Source organism: Myotis daubentonii, chromosome 3, assembly GCF_963259705.1.
Source record: "Myotis daubentonii chromosome 3, mMyoDau2.1, whole genome shotgun sequence".
Lineage (NCBI taxonomy): Eukaryota > Metazoa > Chordata > Mammalia > Chiroptera > Vespertilionidae > Myotis > Myotis daubentonii.
Window position 1 is genome coordinate 66,696,196 of NC_081842.1, and position 24,413 is coordinate 66,720,608.

The 24,413-nt window shown below is 39.1% G+C and overlaps 1 protein-coding gene across 2 annotated transcripts in view; it reads left to right on the top strand.

Annotated features, from left to right (window-relative positions):
• CCDC191 (coiled-coil domain containing 191) overlaps window positions 1-24,413 on the top strand; it is an 84,753-nt gene that overhangs the window by 13,555 nt on the left and 46,785 nt on the right. Inside the window, exons 4-8 of one of the 2 annotated variants that reach the window (XM_059687801.1) lie at window positions 151-288; window positions 3,708-3,886; window positions 5,652-5,875; window positions 10,687-10,840; window positions 21,741-21,931. In XM_059687801.1, the coding sequence (XP_059543784.1) occupies window positions 151-288; window positions 3,708-3,886; window positions 5,652-5,875; window positions 10,687-10,840; window positions 21,741-21,931 (886 nt within the window). The remainder of the gene's footprint in view (window positions 1-150; window positions 289-3,707; window positions 3,887-5,651; window positions 5,876-10,686; window positions 10,841-21,740; window positions 21,932-24,413) is intronic. The other variant, XM_059687802.1, reaches the window with a different exon arrangement.

Here is a 24,413-nt window from a genome sequence, read left to right on the forward strand (position 1 = left end):
TGGTAGGTTTTATTTTTCCTGTTTTGTTCTAGCATAACATGTGACACATGATCAGTGCTCAATTAATATTTACTGAATGAATGAAAACTGAATGAAGAAAGGTCTCTGAAGTAGCTGAAATATTAAAAGATGTTATTGTTTTGTTGATAGCTCAGGAGCTGGTCAATGACTGGTTAGACACCAAACTCAAGCAAGAACTAGCAAGTGATGGGGAAGCTGAAGACACTGTATCCAGTGTCCCTCCTGTGTTAGAAGCCAGTGGTCATTTGAAATATGACAGGTTTGATGGTAAGAACTGATCTAATCGGTCAAAGCTCTAACATCCAATTAATGTGTCTAAGAAGTCTTTTCATTTGTTTTGAATAATAAATGTTATTTGACTTTCCTGTGTGTTGTTTAGTTTTATAATTGGCTTTAATTTTTCTTGATTCAATTTAAATTCCTTATCTATATTCTTAGTAATTCATGATGTCTTTTTAAATTAAAATATTCTATTATTTATAATTCTTACTAGAGGCTCAATGCATGAAATTCATGCAAGAGTAGGCCTTCCTTCCCCCGGCTGCCAGCATCAGCTTCCCTGCAGCACCCAGGACCCAGGCTTCCCCCCAGCCACCTGCACCCAGGACCCAGGCTTCCCTCGCAGAGGGAGACCCTGCCCACCACTGCAGCCCGCTGGTTGGTGGCCAGGGCCTCCCTCTGCAGGGCAATCATGGAGCCCCCGATTAATTGCCCTGCCGGCCAATGGCCTGGGCCTCCCTCTGCGGGGCAATTATGGGGCGATGGCCGGGCCCCCGACCAATCGCACTGCACCCGCCTTGGCTGGCCTGGCACCAGTGGGTATCATAGTGTGGTCCCAGATGGTCATCTGGATGGTCGTTCCGCTGTTCGGCCGTTCAGTTGATTTGCATATTATGTTTTTATTACATAGGATAATTATAATAGTAAATAATGCTGTTTAAGAGTGCCTCTTCCTATATATTGTTGGATGGCTATTTACTTTAGAGACTACATTTAGACACCCGTATATCATTTTATATTTACAAAATGCTTCTTATATCTTTATAGGGAAAATAATTACTTGTACACAGAGCTAGTTAAATAGCTAACTTGTGATGATTCTTCAAATGTAGCCAAAGAGCCTGAGATTTTTCCCCTGAGCATAATGATAGGCATAGTGACAGTAGTGGCAGCTCCTCGTGCATTACTCATGCCTTGGTGAACTCACCTGGCAGCATTCCCCTTGTTAGGACGCTACAAATCCCCAACTCAGGAATCACAAAGTCATGAGTTCTTACAGTTAGAGGAATCCTTCAGGGTTACCTAGTCTGAACTGTTCTCTTCACCCCGCAGACAGAGGTCCTTCTCCAGTATACCTACGGTGGGGTGCTGTAATCTCTGCTGAACACCTCACAGGGTGGAGAGGCTGCACTTGGGAGGAGCCCATTCAGCAGTTGTGAGGCTCTGATCTTCACAGCATTCTCTCTTAGTTAGAAGAATTAGAATTTTGTCCTCCGTAACTTTTACCCATTAGTGCCACAGAAAATAATATTGTGTTCCCTCTTCGATTGATGTTTTTCACATCAGTGTTTCTCTCTCTATCTCTCTCTGTCTAAAACCAGTAGACATTTATCCTCAGGTGAGGGGTTTTTTTAAAAAAAGATAGAGATTGGCAGAATGAATTAAAAATATGACATAACTATATCCTGTCTATAAGAGACACAATTTAGTTTCAAATATATAAATAGGTTGAAAGTAAAAGGATGGAAAAAGAAATACTATGCAAACAGTAACCAAAAGAAAACAACAGCAGCTTACTAATATCAGAAAAAAATAAACCAAGATAAAAGAAATGCTATAGAGACAGAGAAGAGCATTTTATAATGATCAAAGGGTCAATCCATCAAGAAAATGTAAGTATTAACATATATTTATACTTAACAAAAGTTCCCCAGCATGAACGGGAGTAGGGTGGGGAGGCAATGGGGGATTAAGACACATATGTAATACCTTAATCAATAAAAAGTGACCCAAAATATGTGAAGCAAAAACTGACAGAATTGAAGAGAGAGAGAGATCATTCAGTAATGACAACTGGAGGCGTTAAGACCCCATTTTTAATAATGTGTGGAACTACATGGTGTACTAAACAGAACATCAACAGGAAAGATGTTCAATATTGTGAGTCATTATGAAAATGAAAGTTAAAACTACCATGAGTAACCACTTACACACCTTTTAAAAATGGTTTAAATTAAATATTGGTCAGGATGTAGAGGAACTAGAATACTTCCATACTGCTCATGAGAAGGTAAAATCATATAGCCACTTTGGGAAAAAAAAAGTTTGGCAGTTTCTTGAAAAGTTTCTCTTCCCAAGAGAAGAGAAAGCATATGTTCATACAAAGACTTATATACAAATGTTCATAACAACTTTGTTTGTAATAGCCCAAATCTGAAAATAACCCAAATGTTTATCCACAGGTGAATGAGTGAATAAATTGTGATATACCCATACAATGGAATACTACTCAGCAGTAAAAAATGATAAACTATTGATACAACATGAATGAGTCTCAAAATAATTATACTGAGTAAAAGAAGCCTGACCAAGAAGAAAAAAAAGAGTACATAGCATATGATGTAATTGTTACAAAATTCTAGAAAATATAACCTAATCTATAATAATAAAAGCTTAATGTGCTAATTTGACCAGACGTCCTTCCGGACAACCTTCTGGACAAAGCCAGGGCTGCAAAGGAAGCCCAGGTCCTGGGTGCCTGCCAGAGGCTGGAGGGAAGCCTGGGTCCCGGGTGCCAGAGAGAAGCTGGTGCTGGCAGCCGGGGGAAGGAAGGCCTACTCTTGCATGAATTTCATGCATTGGGCTCTAGTCTATAATGAGAGAAAGAAGGTCTGTGGGTGCTTGGGATAAGGCAGAGAACATGGGGAAGAGTGGGAAAGAGACATTACAAATAAGCATGAGGACCTTCTGGAGGCTGACAGACATGCTCATTATCTTGACTGTAGTGATGGTTTACTGGTATATGTATGTCAAAAAATATTGTAAACTTTAAATATTTATGGTTTAGCCCTAGCCAGTTTGGCTCAGTGGATAGAGCATCGGCCTTCAGACTAAAGGGTTCTGGGTTAGAGTCCAGTCAAGGGCACATGCTCAGGTTGCTGGCTCGATCCCCAGTAGCGGGGGATGCAGGAGGCAGCCAATCAATGATTCTCATCATTGATGTTTCCATTTCTCACCCCCTCTCATTTCCTCTCTGAAGTAAATAAAAATATATTTTAAAAATAAAAAATTAAAAAGTTTCCCTTGAAATGGAAGTCTGGCTTAAAAATAAATAAATAAATAAATAAATAAATATTTACAATTTTTTTGTAAATTGTTAAGCCATTTTTTTAAAAAGCAGTAGAGGCCTCAAGGATGTTTAGATTAAAGTAACATATTTTAAATCTGACAGTGAGGGAGTCTTTAGTGACTTGGGTGAGGGCAATTCATGAGTAGAGGGTTTTATTTCCCCTCTTAGTTGTAGTTAATTACTGAGGCCTATACTCATGCAATTGGCATTATCAGTTACTATTTATTTAACACTGACAATATTGTATTTTTATTGTACCAGGATTATTTATATAAATATGGAAATTATATTAAATTTTTTAAATTTTTCTTTTTTGTCATTGTTCTGTTCCTTCCAGATTTATGTGGCTACTTGGAGGAAGAAGAGGAAAGCAGCACTGTTCAGAAATTTATAGACCATCTGCTCTGTAAAAATGTGGTGGACTCTGGGATGTTGGAAGATACCGAAATGAGTGGAAACCACAGCAAGAAGCAGCAGAAGGATCCTCGTCTTACCATGGAGATAAGACATAAGCAGGTGGGAGGGAAAAACAAAATTAAAATGGATAACAGGAAGCAATCTTTGTATAATACATTTAATAAGCTTAAATAAAGACTGAAGCCTTATTATGAAAAAGGGTGCCATCTGTCGTTTGGTTAGAAAGAATAAAAGTAAAATATAAGAACTTCAGAAGAAAAATAATGCTCATAAACTGAGGATAGAAAACTATTTAAGAAAACCCAAAAAAAGGAATAATTGAATTTGACCAACAGTGTTGGGCTAAACTTGATTAATTTGGATGTGGTTCTTCCTATTACAAATAGGTAGATTGGGTTTTGCTTGAATTTGGTTTTGGAATTGAGACATCAATATATTAATACCATGAATATTCTGTTGAATGTTAGAATGGTAATTCTTTTCTAGACAACTGAAAAATTCACTCATTTTGTGATAATTTGAAAGGGAGGACAGATCTGAATTACATCTAGTTCAGCTGTTTTGAATTAGAAAGGCATATGGAAACTTTCTTTTCTCCAAAGGGAATAGTAGGTTACAGGAAAAAGATGCATCTGACACTTTGTAGAGGAGCTTCAGGAAATCAGAATGGCCCAGCCTTTGCCACAAGTCCAGAACTAAGACTGAACTGAATTAATGTTTATACACGTGTGCCACCTTTTTATAACACTGAATCTCTGATTGCTTTAAACCATAAAGTGTGCCTAATTGGCACTGGGGATGTTAGGAAAACCGGGTAGAAGTATATCCTGGTTTAGATTTATGATAGAGAGGAGAAAAGAAGTTTCAATGAGAGATAGCCATTATCTAGAAGTCATAACTGGTTGGTAAGATACAGGTAAAGTTAAATGAAGCAGGAGGGAAAGGACCACTCGTTAATTCATAGCTAGTCAAGCCTCTAAAGAATTAATAGGTTTTAAAAATTATTGTGCTTATTCAGAAATACCTGTGAAGTTCATGGTTTTGGTTTTCAGGTATGATCCAGAATCATCAATATACAATATTTAAATCATCATGGAAATGAATAAAAGATTTTGGCGTTCCTTTAGGCAATATAGATGCTCCTTGACTTATAATGGGGTTACAGCTCAATAAATATATCATAAGTTGAGAAAATTATGAGTCAAAAATGCATTTCATACATTAACTTACCACCTACCTACCTTAAACATGCTCAGGACACTTGCATTAGCCTACAGGTGGGCAAAATCATCTCACTGCAGCTGTCAGCATCACGAGAAAGTGTCACGCCACAGATCGCTAGCCTAGAAAAAGATCAGCATTCAGAATTTGAAGTATGGTTTACTGAACATGTATTGCTTTTGCACCATTCTAAAGTCGAAAAATTGTAGGTAGAACCATTATAAATCAGGGACCATCTGTAAATCATTGTTCTATCCTTTACAATGTAGCCTCCCCGAAATATTAATCTTTTCAAAATTATAAGTAGTATGCAGGCATGGCCTAAATAAATAGAGTAATTTGTAAAATCTTATTGATGAGAAATAATTACTAAATAAGAGTTCAGAACTTGGCAGCTGACCCATTAGATTTTCAATTTTTTCATGGTACAGATTATTCCCTAATTGTTGAGAGTCATCTTAACTAACTTAACATTTCGCATTGGTCCTTACCCAGTAAACAAATGAATTCTCTCCATTATTCTGACAAATGGTGGGGTTCTGGAGCAGAATGGGTCTATTCTGAACTTAAAATGTGTTCCACAGTTTTGTAAATCCCTCTCTACTTGAAAGGCTGCATTTTCCCCTTGTATTCTCTCCTTAAGGTAAAAGAAAATCGCTTAAGACGGGAGAAAGAACTGGAGCGCCAGAGAATTGAAAAGACCCTGAAAAAATCTGCCTTCTTAGAGGCTCAGTATCTGGTGCAAGAAGAGAAGAGAAGGAAGGCTCTGGAGGCCAAGAAAGAAGAGGAGGCAATTCAGAGGGAGATGGTAAAGCTGCGGAGGGAGATAATTGAGAGGAGGCACACAGTGCAGGAAGCATGGAAAATGTAAGCCAGCTGTGATGAGCAGTGTATTAAGCAGTCATTTTGGAACTACTCCAAAGTCTTTTAAAATGCACAAACATTAAAATTGCAAAACACAACAGAGAAATCACCCACTATTCCACCATCTTAACAAATTAACTCTTTCACTTTTCCATGTATTTCTTCCTGGTCTTGGTCCTTTTACATATTTAATTGCAGCTATAAAGTACATCTAATTTGTTATTCTTTTTTGTGTTTCACTTATTATGCATTCATTTGTTGATTTTGTATGTGTCCTGACTGGGGATCAAACTGGCAACCTTGGCGTATCAGGACGACACTCTAACCAAATGAGCTACCCAGCCAGGGCCGTAATTTGTTATTCTGGTTGCAATTATCACATTAATTGGAGTCCTAAGATCTGTATCTTACTCCATTGAGTTCCTATACCAGTGATGGTGAACCTTTTGAACTCAGCATGTCAGCATTTTGAAAAACCCTAACTTAACTCTGGCGCTATGTCACATATAGAAATTTTTTGATATTTGCAACCATAGTAAAACAAAGATTTATATTTTTGATATTTATTTTATATATTTAAATGCCATTTAACAAAGAAAAATCAACCAAAAAAAATGAGTTCACGTGTCACCTCTGACACACGTGTCATAGATTTGCCATCACTGTCCTATACCATAATTTATGCAATGATCTCCCCTCCTTATACTGGTAAGCATTACAGCTATTTTAGATTTTTTTTCACCAGTAGTGCACTGAGCATCCTTAAGCATAGAACTTTTTTATTCTTTTGAATTATATTCTTAGGAGTGGAATTACTGAGTCAAATGTTATAGGCCTTTTTATGACTCTTGAAATATTGCCAAACTGCTTTCCAAATGGGTTGGACTTATTTATACTATTACTAGCAGTAGGCCAGTTTTCCACACTTTTCTCAGCATTGAAAAGTATCATCATTTTCAACATGTTTTAGACTTTTAATAGGTATTATATTGGTAAGTTTGCATCTCTTAGGTTACCTGAACATTCTTAATTGTGCCTCACCCTGTTGTGAATTGCATAAGTCTGATCTTCTGATGATCATCTGGAGGTCACCACTGCCCCACTACCACTGATAGAGAAAAAGAATATATGTATACATATATATGCCTAAGCAACCGGCTGACCAGCCAAATGGCCGACTGGTCAGTAGCTATGGCATGCACTGACCACCAGGGGGTAGACGCTCAATGCAGGAGTGGAAACCACAGGCATGGAAACATGGAACAGACTGATGAATCTCAGGGGGAAAGGGAGAGGAAGAGATTAACCAAAGATCTTATACTAGAGGCCCAGTGCATGGATTCATACACCGGTGGGGTTCCTCGGCCTGGCCTGTGGGGATCAGGCTGAAACCAGCTCTCTGACATCCCCCAAGGGGTCCCGCATTACGAGAGGTCGCAGGCCAGGCTGAGGGACCCCACTGGTGCATGAATCCGTGCACCGGGCCTCTAGTCTTTATATATATAAGGCTAATATGTAATATGCTAAGTGTCCCTCTGACCATCCAAACAGTCACTATGATGCTCACTGACCACCAGGGGGCAGACGCTTAATGCAGGAGCTGCCGTGACATGCACTGGCCATTTACAAAGAAACAGCACCATGGACCTGGCGCCAGCAAAGCAATACTCGGCTTCCTCCAAGTGGGACACAGGCCCCGCCACCACCCCGAAGCGACACCCCACCAAATCACAACCAATGCTGCCGAGACCCCATGGCACAAAATACGGCCCACAGCCCAGCCCAGAAATGGTCACTGTGGGCACTGGGTAATGACGTCATGTAGCAACACCCAGCTTCCTCTCCCTAGTGATTAGCCTCCTTGCAGTTTCTTCAGCCCAGGAAGACGACTTGCTTTATAGCCAGGTGCAAACATTTCACACTTTAACCAAATGTCTGTGAAGCGTTTTCCCTTGCCTCATCTCATTTGATCCTCACAGAAGTCCTGGAGTAGGCAGATAGGAGACTCGGTAGAATCCTATTTTCTTTTCATTAGCCGGAAAACAGAGATTTAGAAAGTTTAGAAACTTCACTCAACTGAAAAGAAGTAAGAAATGGTGGACCTTGAAAATGATTTCAGGTTTTCTCACTGGGCAGAATATAGTCAAACACTGCTGCAGTTAAATATTTTACCCTTTGTCTCCCTGCGTGATCTACAATAATCTGCTTCGTGTTGATATTTACTGCTGTGTTGCTGACAATTACCTGAAAGAGAAGTTGGAGTTGGGGTGCTTCACTGGGCTGGAAAAAGTTTAGCTAAATCAGAAAGCAGGTCTAATTAAGCAAGTTTATTCTATATCTATAAAAGGCTAAGTTGACTTGTGCATGCACACTACATATAAAGCTCTTGCTGGCACCAATTGCATGTGTGTCAATTTGGTTGACACTTCTATTATGGAAAAAGGGCGAATAGCGATATTAAAATATTTTTTCTAATTAATTTCCTTTCAATATGCAGGAATCCATGCACCGGGCCACTAGTATCTAACATAAGAAGAAAAACAAAATAGTTCTCACAGGATGTAGGACTGTTAGGAATCTTCATGAAAAAATGAGCTTCAAAAATGAAATAACTGATGTATTTGTTGGGAGAAATAGCATTGATGTATGAGCTGCAGAAGCCTTGGAACAGTGTGCCTGAAGTGGCTGAATACTCAAACTGAGAGGCCAGCAAGACTATTAGATAATCCCTCCCACCCCGTCAGCCCACACAGCTTTCCCCCTGTGTTCTTGATTACTCTCATTCTACACCATTTGAAACAGCTCGGCGGTGGACTTGCACTTCGCTTTCAAGTGCCAGGCTCAGGCCTCCTCCGGACGCCATTCCTTTTAGAAAGCAGTCACCAGGGTTCCCGTGAGTTCTTGCTGAGGTCAGCCTTGCTTTTCAGATTGCTCTTAAGCCCTGACAAACCTCGGCAGACCGAAAATAAATTGTGAAGCAAGTAACATTTGATGGTAGCAGGAAGCTCTTCTCCAGTGGCCACTCAGCAGATGTTCACTGACCTGTCATTTCTTTTAAAAGTTAAAAATCATACCCTGGTTACAGTGAGAGAGGAATTGTGCTATACTTCTAGGTGGATAAACTGATTTAAGCATTCCAGAAAGCAATTTGGCAATAAACAACAAGAGCTATAAAAATGTTGCTATCAGGACCTGGGAATTTCCAGTTGTAGGGAACCTGCCCTAAGAAAATGAGCAGAAATCCCGACAAAGATTTGTGCACAAAGATAATTAAAGTAATATTATTTATGATAGCAGGCATTAATAAATAGTGGAGGAATTAATAAACAACGATTCTGCAATGAAATAGCACTGACATGTTAGTGTGTTTTTTCTGGGAGGAATATAGATGGCTTGTATACCTCTCCACTTTTTCACAATGAACAGATAATACTTTCACAACAGATACTTATTTTTAAAAATCAGATCCATGGCATTAGAACTGTATTTCTTTAAATGCCCACTATGATCTGCCTAAAACCATCTAATACAGTGTCGTCGTGGCATTGGTAAGTTTGGAAAAATTCAGTTAAATTGTATTGTTGGTTGGGTTTTTTAACTTATTTGTAAGCTAACCTAAATCTGCTTCATTGCATAGTTTCAAAGGAGCTTCCCTTAAGAGATTTATTAATTACAAAGGGAAAAATAGCAACTTTGTACTGGAGAAGCCACCTTAACCAAGTGATAAGATATAACACTGTGTGCTCCCTTGTATGAGATAGGACAGTGGTCGGCAAAATACCGACTTCTGCACATGGGCCATGAAGTTTCAATCGCACTGTACGTGCACTCCCGCACGTGGTATTTTGTGGAAGAGCCACACTCAAGGGGCCAAAGAGCCACATGTGGCTCACGAGCCACAGTTTGCCAACCACTGAGATAGGAGAATTAGTGAGAGAATGTCTGCAGAATACTCGGACATCCCTGTTTCAGTTTGAGTTCCCACAAATGTAAAGTGATGTGGAGAAAGGCTAGGTGACTTGCCTGAGTTTTCACAGCTGATTTGTGGCCAAAGTCCATGAATCCTGATTCCTGACTTGGTGTTACGTTTACTACCACAGTAGTAGTATATAGACCTTATTCACATGCCTATGCAGTTTAATATACTCCAACAAGAAGGCAGTGGCTATGAGCTTGCATAAATATAAGGATGACCTAGATAAGAAAGAATCAATAATTGGGCGAGAAAGAGGATGACCAGAAAGATGAGCAATGAAGTTACTAACAGACTCTTGTGACTTGCCTGAAGGCCTTTTCTTTATTTTTATTAAGTTCTGTATTTTCTCTTTTTAGCTCTTTCAAGATTAATATAAATTCTGTTCTTACTCAATAACACCTGATTCTTTTATTATCTTTCTCCCTAGAAACCTTATAAATGCCTTATTGTAAAAATCTCATTTCTTTTTTGTGCCACCCTTATGAGAAGAGAGAGAATTTATGTCTGTTAGAGAATACCTAGTAGTTGTTAACTCTCAAATTTTGATCACAATATCACTCAATATTAAACTCAATAAAGATACTTTACTAAAATGTCTATAGAGATGTCTACTTTTCAGAGTACATTATAACAATTTTATTTCATTTTACCTGTATTTTATTTTAAAAAGGAATAAACTAAGGCTCAAAAAAAACTACCCTATTATGTAGCTTTAAAGCCAGATCTAAAAATCTGTGTCTGCTGATGGAAAATTCAGTAGTCATTCCACTATGGTCTGTTGTAATTACTCATTGTTAAGTCTGTTGTTCATGTGTGTATTTTTAAATTGTTATAATAGAGAGAAGAAAAAGCAAGAAGAAAGTTCTCCAAAATATCCAGAAAAAGGCATGTTTCAAGATGTTCATACTCTTCTGGAGAAAGAAAAAATGGCAAAAGAAAGAAAAAAGAAACTGAAAGAGTTCATAATCCAAACTTACAAGGAAAATCACCAGGTGGGAATTGTAATGTTTCTTTACTCCGCATTCTGTAGCATAAATGACAAAAGCTCCATCAGAGATGGGATAAAGTAACACAAAGCCCAACTGAGCCAATTTTTTTTTAAGCTAAACATATTTGATGGTGGCTTTTTAGACTGACGGTCAAGAAGTCATATAAGAATTCAGATATAAAACAACAAGAGTTTGGTCAGAGTTTTGACTTTAGGAATAAAGAGGGAAGTGTGGTAGGAGGAAATGTTAAGAATTGGGATTAACATTTTGAGAAAGATTGGCAAAGACTCTTAGATGCTGTGTCCTTCCTGAGACTGACAGAGTGGGAGTGACCTCCTGCAGTAACAGGTCAGATTTCTGAAAGAAAGTAGGAAGCAAATGAGTACTCAGGGGGCCATATTGAGAAACATAAGGAAACAGTGCCATGATATATTACCCAACCAGTGAGAGATGAATAAGATATGTGTTCCCAGTAAGATTAACTTTTAAACTTTATTGGGGAAGTCCACTATACAAGAAGAAATAATAATGTATGTTTTAGATATAAGTGCTAGGTATGAATTTTAGACACATAAGAATTTTACAAATGTAGTGCCCTGCTAAAACAGATTACTCAATTTTAGAAGGACCAGCCAGTGTATGTAAACATGAGATTGTGAATGAATTATATCTACTTTGTCACAGATTCTGCTTGATTTGAACCTATACTTTATTATTATAGTTTTTATTTTTAAATAATCTTAGACATACAGAATAGTTGCAAAAACGGGTACACAGAGTTCCTGAATACCCTTCACCCAGCTTTCCCCAATATTAATATCTTGCATAAGCATAGTATAATTATCAAAACTAGGAAATTAACATTGGTAAGATACCATTAAATACCATTAACTAAACGATAGCTTCTACTAGAGACCCGGTGCACTGATTCATGCACCAATGGGGTCCCTCGGCCTGGCCTGCAGGGATTGGGCCAAAACCAGCTCTCCAACATCTCCCAAAGGGTCCTGGATTGCGAGAGGGTACAGGCCATAGCCCAGAGACCCCACCAGTGCACTATCGGGGCCGGGGAGGGACCGCGGGAGGGCTCCAGGGTGTGTCCAGCCCATCTCGCCCAGTCCCGATCAGCTGGACCCCAGCAGCAAACTAACCTACCAGTCGGAGCATCTGCCCCCTAGAAGTCAATGTGTGTCATAGTGACTGGTTGAAGAAATGGTCAGACAATTAGCATATTAGGCTTTTATTATATAGGATTAGAATGTCACCAGTTTTTCTGTTATATCCTTTTTCTGTTCTAGGACTCAGTCCATAATTTCGTGTTGCATTTAGTTGTTATGTACATAGTCTCCTCCCAGTTCCTGTCTTTCCTTATCTTTTATGATCTTGACATTTTTGAAGAGTACTAGTCAGGCATATTGTAGAATGTCTCCCAATTTGGGTTTTCTGATGTTTTCTTCTGCTTAGATTGAGATTATGCATTTTTGGTAAGAATACTACAAGAAGTGAGGTTCTGCCCATCTCAGCACATCATATTGGGGGTACATAACATTAATATGTCTTATTACTGCTGATGTTAACCTTGATCACTTAAGATTGTGTCTGATGGGTTTCCCCACTATAAAGTTACTATTTTCCCTTTGTAACCCATAAATGTCTTAGAGGAAATATTGTGAAATTATGCAACTATCCTGCTTATTCTTAAACTTTCACCTATTAATTTTAGCATCCATTGGTGGATCTTGCCTGTAACAATTATATAATGTGATATTTGTCTAATGAAAATTTTGTATTTCCCTCATTTCTTCTCCATTTATTAATTGAAATTCTTCTAGAAGGAAAAACTACCTCTTCTTCCCCAGTAATTTATTTATTCATTTATTCAATAATTTGTCTGTATCAATATAGACTCATGGGTATTTATTTTATTCTGTGGGTTATAACCTAATATTTTTGTTGTTTACTTTCTTACTCAAATTGTTCTAACTTTGGCCATTAGGAAATGTTTCAGGTTGACTCTTTCGCCCTTTCAAAACCCATCTTTTTTGGGTACTTCCTTTCTGTCTATCACCACAAGATGTTTTAGGCTAATCTTGTTTTTCCCTGCCCTAACCCTGGAATCAACCACTTCTACATGGAACCTGGTTCCTTTTATTGGAGAATAATATTTAGAAACCAAGATCATGGAACTAGGTATGTTCACTGCTCCTGGAGTGTCATTGTCTCTAGGCCCTCCCCGCTCGGCAGACATAATTGGGAACTATGTGTATGTATACAAACCCACATGTGCACACACATTTTATTTATTTCTGTGGCTGTCAGTATGCATATTAAAATCCATGAGTTCTCACTGGTGCCTCCAAGTCCAGTGCAACACACAGGGTCATACTATCCTTCCCCCTTCCTTATTTGTAACTTATTTCTGTATCTATCTGTGTATCCTATATAATAAAAGGCTAATATGCAAATTGACCGAATAGTGGAATGACCGGTCGCTATGATGTGCACTGACCACCAGGAGGTAGATGCTCAATGCAGGCGCTGTCCCCTGGTGGTCAGTGTGCTCCCACAGGGGGAGCGCCACTCAGCCAGAAGCCCTGAGCTGGGCTCACGGCTGGCAAGCACAGCGGCAGTGGCAGGAGCCTCTCTCACCTCCGCAGCAGTGCTAAGGATGTGCTGGAGTGGGCCTAAGCCGTCAGTCGGACATCCCTTGAGGACTCTCATACTGCAAGAGGGCGCAGTCAGGGCTGAGGGACCACCCCCGAGTGCACAAATTTCATGCACCAGGCCTCTAGTATACAATAAAATAACTTCAATCCTAACCCAGCACCACAGGTTTTAGCATAGCCTTTCCTTCTTGCTTATCTAGAATTTTTTATCTGACAGTGAATAACCTGAAGCTTATTATCTAAATATATTTACTTACTTATTTAATCTTAGTATATTATAAAGTAGTTTTAGAATACCTAACCCATGTAACATTGGAAATAAATTTACTGAGTAGAGTATAATATTTATGCCATTATTTTTGTTTTTAGCCTTATTAGCCAAAATATTGTTTTCCAGAGTTACTTAGGTCCTCCTTCCCTTTCAGGGTGATGATTGTTAGTGAACCTCTAATTTAGATTTCCCCAGTGTGTATGGGTGTATCTGAGACATGGGGAAAATCTACCACAATGCTTGTCAGGCTTTTACATTGACTTGGCTGGAGATAGGATGGTCCTCAGGTAAATGCCATTGGAGTAGCAGGCCCTCTGGGCTCATTCTCTTGGTCCCAGCCCACATTCCTAGCCTATTCCAAAGGAGCCTGCAGCTTCCCTTGGGTAATGAAACTTGGATACTCAGCAGCCTAAATATGGCCACAGGATAAAAAGGGGAAAGATGCCTAGCTGCCTTGCAGTGAGCGGCTAAATAACAGGAAGCTCCTGTCAGCACCCTCAGAATGGGTCACTGGCACAAACCCAGCAGCTGTCTCTGTAGAGTATTTGCAAGAAGACTTTAAAGAATATGTTTTAAAGAGTTGCTCTAGTTTGGGTTCCATTAATTCCTGTGGTTTTTGTGCTTTGGCTCTGGATTGTATTTGCTCCCCAAACAAACTCCTCTTTTTTAAGATTTTATTTTTTTATATGTTTTTTAAATTGATTTCAGAAAGAGGAAAGGAGAGGGAGAGAGAGAGATAGAAACATCAATAATGAGAGAGAATCATTGATCAGCTTCCTCCTGAATGCCCCCTTCTGGGGATTGAGCCCACAACCCAGGTATGTACCTTGACCAGGAATGGAACCGTGACCCCACAGTTCATAAGTTGACACTCAACTACTGAGCCACACCGGCCAGGCAACACCCCAAACAATCTCTTAATATCACATTTGGAGCATGTTATTTAATAGGAGACTTTCTGAGAGAAACAGAGCAGGCTCTCATTAAAACACAAGTTCAGGTGCAGCACTATTCATGCACCTTTCCCACACATTTCATTTCTAAGCCTCATTGTTTTATGAAAAAAATCTATAGATTTTTTATAGAAATTTTTTACTTCTAGCCTATCCTATTTTTTCTTTGATCTTACAGTGAAATCTCTTGGGGAGACTCAGCAATCCACATGTCATTGCTAATTAGCAGAAACAACACAAGGGATTATGAAGTTCTAACACCATTTGGAAAACAGCCTTCTTAATTTTGCACCCTATTCTGAAATACATTTCATGTTTTCTTAATAAGATAAAAAGTCTACAATCTTTCCTACTTGTGAAAGTTGAAAAGAACAATGAAAGATGGGTTGACACTAACTTAAATCTTCATTCTATGGGGAACCAAAATTGCTTTTTGGTTGGGTTTTTCTGTTAGAGAGTCATTGTTAATGTTATGTTTGTGGCATTGTGCCTTCGAGAAGGTCACCCCAAACTAAACCAAGGAAGCATGGGTATGTATGGGGGAAAAGCCTGGATTTTTTTTCTGACAAGGTGATGAGAACTGTAGTTAAGTACCTCGTTTATATAGCATGATTTCTTCCCAAAGATCTTAGTTTTATCAGGACTGCCTACACACTACTGAAGCAAAACAATTTCTGAACTGAAACATAGCAACCATCCTCTCAGCAATGTTGTCTGTTTGGGGAAGGAAATGAAGGAAAAGCCTCTTTGGAAATAAAACTACCAAAAAGAGAAATGTCAGGCACACATGAAGAATATTGGGAGTTGTGTAAATCTATCCTCTAAGTTTATTGCCAAGGACCATGTTGGTATACATATAGCCAACTCTCTGGACAACTTCCAAGTAAAATTCTAAGATTGGTAAGGAGGTTGTTTGTTTTGTTATTATATTCTTCCTTACCCTCATCCAACAAATAACCCAGGTTTCTTATTCTCTCAGAAGGGACAGTGAGGGCCAGTTTACACATTGCACTGGTGTTTTGTTTTTCAAACATGAAGCCTTTTTGATCCCACAGATTCCATTCATGTATATATGATTTTTTTTTTCTTTTAAAAAAACTAATTAAATTCTGCTTTGAAATTTTAAGAAAAGAACGTTTGGCACAAATAAAGTTCATCCTCTAAATTTTTACAGAGTAGAATATCCTTTTCCCTGAACACTAGACATTTCAGGTGAATATATTTATAAGGATCTTGAGACCAATATGGGTGAGGAACAAATGACATCATATCATTGTCTTATTGTTGGACTACTGTAGAGGTGAATTGAGCATTTGTCTAATATATTCTGAGGTAAGCTGTACTTTTGGCAGTATGTGTGTGTGTGTGTGTGTGTGTGTGTGTGTGTGTGTGTCTGGGTGTAGGGGGGAGTAGGCAGGGAGTGGGGACTCAGAGGGGGAAGAAGGTCTAGAAGGGGAAGAAAGGAAAGGAAAGAGAAGGTGATGAGGAGCAGTAAGTCTTCCTTCCCTCTTAAAAACATGGTCCAGGCCATGTGGGGAAAGGAGCCTTACCTGAATGGCTGGTGATAGCTGTGTTACGGTCATTGTTCTTTAAAAGATCCCAGAGAGTCTTACTGGCTACGAATTTACTGTATGGCAAGACTAAGCAATTGCTCTCTGAATTCTACTAGAGTGAAGCAGAATTAGCTCATTACAGCAGTATTATTGATTGAAACTTCTTAACAAAATTAAGAAGAATTTACAAAATGCCCTTATGTATGTTAGCAATACATATCGATGCTTTTATGGGTGAAATGATATAATGTCTGATGTCTGGGATTTATTTTTAAATACTCCAAAAGAAAGTAGGGAGAGGAGAGATGAAACAAGATTAGCACAGTGTTAATAATTCTTTTTTTATTTTTATTAAATATATTGGGGTGACATTGGTTAATAGGATGATAATTCTTGAAGCTGAGTGAAGGGTTTAATTCTTCTGTTCTATATTTGGATGTGTTTGTTAAATTTTTATAATTAGCATTTTTTAAGTTTAAAAAAGAAAGGAAATAAAAAATACAGATGTGAAAATCAGCATCACATCTTCCAGCATATAACAAGGATGTAGCTTTTTGTCCAGAGCCAATAGACAAAGGTAGCATTTCACACAGCAACGGTTGTCAAGTTTAGGCCTCCAGATTTCTGCGTGGAACTCAACAGCACGTCAAGTCTTGGCACTGTGTATTTTCCCTAATGTGTTTAGTTATAGGAGCATATGTATATGGCTGAGGGTAGGAGACACAATGATTTCCTCTGTTTTCTTTTGAAAATTACAAAAATCAGGAGTAGGGTGCTTCGCAAGGTACCACTTTTCAGTGCTGCTCCGTCCTGAGGCATTTATTTTGCCAATATCCTCCTCTCTCCAACCCCAGACACTTCAGATGGTCTGTGGCGTCTTTCACCCAGCTACAGTAATCCACAAAAGGAAAATAGAAGTTGTATAGCTTCCTTGTATAGCGATAGAGTGTCTGTTCCTTTCGGCCTGGGAGCAGCAAGGAGTCAGGGCCCAGGGGAGAGGATAGCTTGGTTCCTAACACTCGAGTCTTGGCCAACTCCCCTAGACCACTAGTTGCACCGCAGTTAGTTCCATTAAGTAGAAATAAATTGTAAACTTGTTGACATTTTTGTCCTCTTTACAATTCATTGTTTAGTTTTCCATAGCAGAGAATTCTGATGCAATTATCACTGAGCTTTCTGACAAAAGGGAAGTAGCTGAGGAATTTTGATGAGTTACCCACTTCATTAATCAGAACAAGCATCTCTAGTGACAGGGTTAAAATTACAATGAAGATTAGATAGCAAATTGCTGTTCCACCCAATGTCAATCACTCCCAGTGACAGTGGTGTGATTACACTTCAGGGAAGAGCCTTCTTGCCAACACAAGGAGGGCAACTTGAGTGCAGGTAATAAATTTGGCAGGGCGAACTATCATTTCTTCTCTTGAGCAGAATCTTTAATGACTAAATGATGTCTTATATCATACTTTGAGAGGAGAAAAGCATTTCACTTAAAAAGTTTCTAAATTTCATTTTGTATTTTATTTTCGAAATTATTATAGATATGTACTTGGGAACAGTCTTTCCCACAGTGATTTCCAGTATTTTATTGACCTGTATGAAGCCTTATTTATCACCACAACTATGTAAAGAGATGTGGAAGTTAGTAAAAGAATGCATTACTATGCAGGGGGTAGGCAAAAGTAGTTTTAAAGTTGTGAGTATGTGAAACATGGAGTTTATTCTTGCATTATTATTTATTTGTTAATTGTTATATTATTTATTATTATTATTAACCTGCTTTTGCCCATCCCTATATTTGAAAATCTATCAGAAATAAAAACATGGTGCAGAGAAAACTGAAGCTAGTAAGAATGGAGAGAGGTCAGACTGGTTGTCCAGCTAGTTAAAACATTAAGTTCTGTCATCAACAGAGTATATATCTCTTCCAACCCAATTGTTTTAAATACTAGTTCTGTTTCAAAGAGCTAAGAGAGAAAGCACTATTATAGTTCTGGAGTGTCGAACCAAAGAGGAGAGACTGACCTGGGAGAGCAGGAACTTATAATAGAAAGGATGTAGATCATGACTATGGACGCGTGCCACTTCTCGTCCCTTCTGAATCAGAGTGCTTGCATCTCCCAGAGGAGACAGAGAGTATTTTCCTTTCCCAAATGTTTTCCTTTAAGCAATTTGTGGGGCTCCTGTTTGCTTGAATAATGTTTGCTGTGAGTCAAGAATAACCAATTAGCTATTCTTCATTCATACTTTTATTTTTTTATTAAAATTTTAATGGGATTGCATTTTTTAGTAGGCTGGATAAAAACTAATAGCAAGCTGCCCGGCTGGTGTTACTCAATGGTTGAGCATCCTATGAACCAGGAAGTCACAGTTCGATTCCCAGTCCGGGCACATGCCCGGGTTGTGGGCTCAATCCCCAGTAGGGGGCGTGCAGCCAATCAACAATTCTCTCTCCTCCTTGATGTTTCTATCTCTCTCTCCCTCTCCCTTCCTCTCTGAAATCAATAAAAAAACAATAGCAACCTGATGTTAAGAAAGCTGCCATTTGACATAATATGGATAGGTCTTGAGAATATCAGGCAAAGTGAAATTAAGTTAGACAGAAAAAGTTAGGAACCATATGATTTCACTCATATGTGGAATATAAAACTGAAAGCAATAAATGAACAAACAAGATAATCAAACAAAAACTCATAGACGCAGATAACAGTATGGTGGTTACCAGAGGAAAAGTGCATGGGTGGGGGGTAGTAAAGAATAAAGGGGGTCAAATATATGGTGATTTGACTTTGGTTGGTAGGCACCCAGTGCAATATACAGATGTTGTATTATTGAATTGTACACTTGAAACCTATATAATCTTATTAACCAATGTTACTCAATAAGAAAGGGAGGGGCAACATTAGCCCTCGGGACAAAAAAGAAGTCTGTCACTTTCCTGCTGTTAACTTCTGTGTAGTGAAATGGAATTATAGACCTTTAAAACTGATCATTTTGCTATCTAAATCTACACTTAAGTACTTTAAAAGAAATAGATTGACTGTAGAATTCATTCTTTTAAATTCAGATATGTTCTAGCCCTAACCGGTTTGGCTCAGTGGATAGAACGCTGACCTGCGGACTCAAGGGTCCCGGGTTGGTTCTGGTCAAGGGCATGTACCTTGGTTGTGGGCACATCCCCAGTGGGGAGTGTGCAGGAGGCAGCTGATCGATGTTTCTAACTCTCTATCCGTCTCCCTTCCTCTCTGTAAAAAAATCAATAAAATATATATATATTTTAAATTCAGATGTTCTAGCAGAGCTTTTCTAACCCTAGTAAGTTATATATCAAGTTCTTCCTCTTTCAGCATTAAGAAGAAGGAAAGCAAGGAACATGCCTTCCTTGTGAGGAGAGGCTTTTGTCTAAGAGAGTAAGGTCGCCAGGGTGCCAGAGAGTTCCCACGTTAGCCGCAGGCGTGCCACCGACTCTGGACTTTGTGAGCTTAGCCTTAGCCCTTCTCCACTGGAAGGTCAGCTTGGTAAGGTAAAGTACGCTGGTGCCTGCAGTCTCCGTTTTGTAATGATGGTCTACGGATTAATAAAATAGGACATGTAGGGTGCTTTGAACTTAGAGAGAAAAGGTATGTAGAAATCTAAGAAGGAAACTATTAGTAAATAGTGTTATTGTCAAAGTGGATTATGTTTGTGCTATTTCATCATTAGACATATTCTAGGAGATAACAATCAAGTCATTCAAGAGGAATTTCTTAAATGAATCTCATAAGTAAAGGATATTTTCTTTTGACTATGGCGCACAAGGGAACATTTTTTCATGATGTATTTTGTGGGATAAACAGATGTAATGCAAAAAGCATAACCCCTCCACCTGGCAGCTGTTTTTCTTCCTTGTTATGACTTAAGGATGTTTTATATTCAGCAAATCTCCCTTCTGCTGTTTCTCTCTTCTTCCACCTTCTCTCCCTCCTTCTACCGAATCTGAGATAGAGGTTCAGAAAATGTGCCCTCGTTTGACATAATAGAAGGGGAACAGGGTTTATTAAAGTTTTCCCTGGTTCTCCTGATGGGAAGTAAAGATTTTGTATTTTGTCTAAATGGGAATATGACTGGTTTTCTATGTAGAAAATATTTCTGGCCAAGTGGATACTCCCTATGTTATTGATCTTTTAATTTATTCTCTCTCCCTATGACACCGCAAAATCTATATCTTAAGCAACTTTGTTCAGAGTTTCCAAATTCAAACACAGTGGTGTGCTTACTAAATGTTGAAATAGTGAAAGATAAGTATTTTTATAAAGAAAGAAGCAGTAAATCGGGTTGACCCTGGGAGGGCTACCAAGTTCTTGCTGCTGGACATCAGGCATCCCTCAGGCCTCCCACAGAGGCACCTCCTATGAGGTTGCTTCCCATTTAGTGCTCCCCATACTTGGCGCTCCCAGACTTGCCATTCCCATTTATGGAGCCAGGGTCTTTCCTTCCAGAGGCTCCCAGTCTAGTGCAAACCAGTGAACAGGTGATTGTAATGCAGTGTGTTGAGTGTCTTGACTGAAGAAAGCATAGATTGCTCCGGAAGGGCACTGACATTTGGGGAGAGTGGTGGGTAATAGGAGGGCTCCCTACGGGAGGTGACTCCTGAAGTATTCAGGTAGGGAGAGGAAAGAAGGGGAGGGAGGAGTTAGGATGACCATAGATAGAAAAGTGTGAAACAGTATGGTTAGTGTAAGGCCAAGAGATGAAAGTAATTTGAGTACCAGGAACATAAAGTTTGCTGTGAAAGTAGAAGATATAGACAAGGACTAGATCTCAGAGAGTTTTCTTAGACAAGGGCCATGAGCACTTCTCTAGGGCATCCTTAGGGTCAGCAGACCTTGTCTGATTATTGTCACATGCATACAGTGGGAGACTGCAGGCAGCCTGAGTGTCTCACTCCCTCTAGGCCTGCTCCACCAAGGCCCTAACATAGTTAGGGGTCACCCAACTCAAGCTACTGTTTTTAGTTGTCTTGTTCCCAGGGACCAGAGAACCCACTCCATCCTTATGGGACCTCCCATGTTCATTCATGCAGGACATCAGCAGAATTAGTAACGGGTGAATTAAATGGTTGGTATTGTAAATCCCGAGATAGCCTGGCACAGGAGATCCTGTTGGAAGCAGGTCTTTCAAGCCTCTCAAACAAGCCCTTTGTCTTAGACCTTAATTGTGATGGTTACTCCAGCTCCCCATAAAACTGGTGCCTTACAAGAAGGATGAAGTTTTAGTTTAAGTCATGAGGCTGAGAGTGCCTCAGTTGCATGACTTGAATATTTCTTGTCATTATTAGCCATAAAGTAATTGTGTCTGATCTGTTCCCCTTCTATTAACACATCAGTTGCTAATTTTGTTAGAAAAAGTGTGAGGCAGAAATCTGAGGAGAGGGCTCTATTTTAGAAACACTAGTGATTTTACAAATGTTTCCAATCGTAGTGTCAAAAGCGCTATTTCTCTGCCTGGCACAAGCTGATTCTTGACCACAGGATTAAGCTGGGGAAAGCTGGGACTCTGTCCGACTGGAAGTTTCAACTGAAGGTCCTGAAGGCCTGGAGAGACTACACGAGATCTCGGAGGCTGGAGCGGGAGACACAAGCCATGGAGCATGAGCTCAGGGAAGAAAACAGGTACCATTATTTACCATGAAAGCCTTTCTAGTGCATTTATCTAGGACAACCTTCCTCTTGATGAATCCAGAAATGAATTCTCAAACTCTGGTCACTGGAATCATCTCACCTGCTTATAAAATGTGCTAACAATTGTTTTCTGTTGCATCCCAAACTAGAAAAATCTAACTGAAAAGTATAAGCAGAAAAATCTATAATAATAAAAGTGTAATGTGCTAATTATACCAGACAGGCAAACGGCCTTCCGGACATCATTCAGGATGTCTTTCTGGACGAAGCCATGGTGGCGGGGGCCCGAGGCAGAGGCGGTTAGGGGTGATCAGGCAGGCAGGCAGGTGAGCGGTTAGGAGCCAGTGGTCCTGGATTGCGAGAGGGTGCAGACCAGCCTGAGGGACACCCCCCATGCACGAATTTCGTGCACCAGGCCTCTGTTACTTAATAAAAATATAATAATGTGCATGCTTTCCTTTTTTAAAGGAAGCAGGTATCATGCTTTTTCCCTTGTCCTCAGATGTAGCAGCATTTCACTTGGACTGATTTACAATTCAGAAGACAGAGTTTGGTTTATATGCCAGTAATTCACATTGGTAGAAATCACTGTCTGCACATAGAATATTAATTAGGGACACAGAGAACATCCATCTGGGAGGACAGACCTGCCAAGAGTGATTCCTCCCATTCCCCCATCTTTTGTTCTTCATCTCGTGTAGAGGTTTTGACACCTTTTTATCAACTTCCTCTTATTCTTGTGAATGACAACATTTGTCTTCAAGGTAAAACTTTCTTTGCTCCATCATCTTAAATACATTCTGTTCTTTTCATTTCCAAGTTTAACTTTCCATTCTTGAACCAAAATCATATATGTAGAAGGAACAATTTGTTGCTTTGGGAGAGGGCAGTTCATGTTTTTATATTTGCTCACTTCTCTACCAACAACCCTGTTATTCATTCAGGGTGAGAAACTAAAGGGATGGTATATGAAAGCATTGGGCATTGTTATGCAGAAGGGAATGACACCCCCTGGAGTTGTACAACCATGTGACAGCATTAGGCCCTGGGAAGGATCTGTAGGAGACTGATGCATGGCTCCTTGTCCTCAAAGAACTCACAATTTTGTGGGGAAAACAAGATCTAGAAACAGTAGAGCTATTGAATAGCATTATAAACTGTGTAAAGCATCCCCTCTGATAAGACCTTAGCAGATGGAAGTGTCGCTGTAACTAAGGAGACTCTGTACTACAGAGTGCCAGGAAAGGTTTTATCAAGAAGATGGGTCATGAGCTGGGCTCTGCACAGTAAGTAGGATGCTCCTAAGTGGAAATGGGGAGGCAAGGTGATGGCATGGAGTGTAGCCATTCATATTGGCTGGCGATCATCAAGCATGTGGTTGTAAAGTTCATCAACTTGCAAAAGGCCTTGAATGCCAGGACAAGGAGTTTAAATATTTTTTTTTTTTGTAAATAGAGGCAAATTCTTGAAGGTTTTTAAGCAAGAGGAGGGCCTAGTCAATTTTACTTTCTACAGTATGCTATAGAAAATTTTCATTAAAAAAGTCAACATAGAGAACTCTTTCATAATTCATTTCTAAATTCTCAGGACCTAGTGATTGATATAAGGGATTAAGTCTAACTGAAATAGGAATAGCTGGAAATGGATTTGTTGGATAAAGAAGGGAAACTGGAGGTGTTATAAAGGGAAGCAACATGAGTAAGGACATAAAGGAGTAGAAACTCAGATGTTAAAGTTAAAAGTGGCTTGTGAAGTTTACATGCCAGAAGACACCTGTAAAAAAAAAAAAATCTAAAGAACTTGAGAGTCCATTGCAATTAAACTGTTTAAATATAAAAACACTAAATGGGGATTTCATAATGTGCCAATTTTTATTCAGATCTCAGAACTTTTTGTCTCATATCTGTGAATTATTTTCAGATGTCTCTTTTTAAATGTTTGGAATGGGTACTACTTTTTTGTTTTAATTCTATATGTTACAAAGCCATTACACACCTACTCATACTCACACACTTGCATAGACACACATACACAAACATTCCATTAAACACATTCATAAGATACTACCTTTTTAAAAAAAAATGGAAGAGAGAAAATATTTAAGTTATAATAATTTTTTACTACAAAACTTTAGAGCAAAAATATCTTAGAGCAGGAAGGCACCTGAACACTTGTATAATCCAGCCCCTCATTTTACAGATGGTAAAAGTAAGGCCCAGAGAGGGTAAATAATTCTCTCAATGTCATGAAGTTAAGAGTAGCTTCTCCAGGACTAGATCCTGGTCTTTTTGATTCAGAGTCAGATGCTTTTTTCTATACCACACAGCTCCATGTTAAGAAGCTTCCAGGTGATGCTTCCCTAAGACAACCATGTTTTTTTCAACTATACTGTAATTCACTTAAGGTGGTTGCAGATGAAAAATAAGAGAAGTAATTAACAAATGACAAGTCATGCTGAAATATGTGAGAAGAA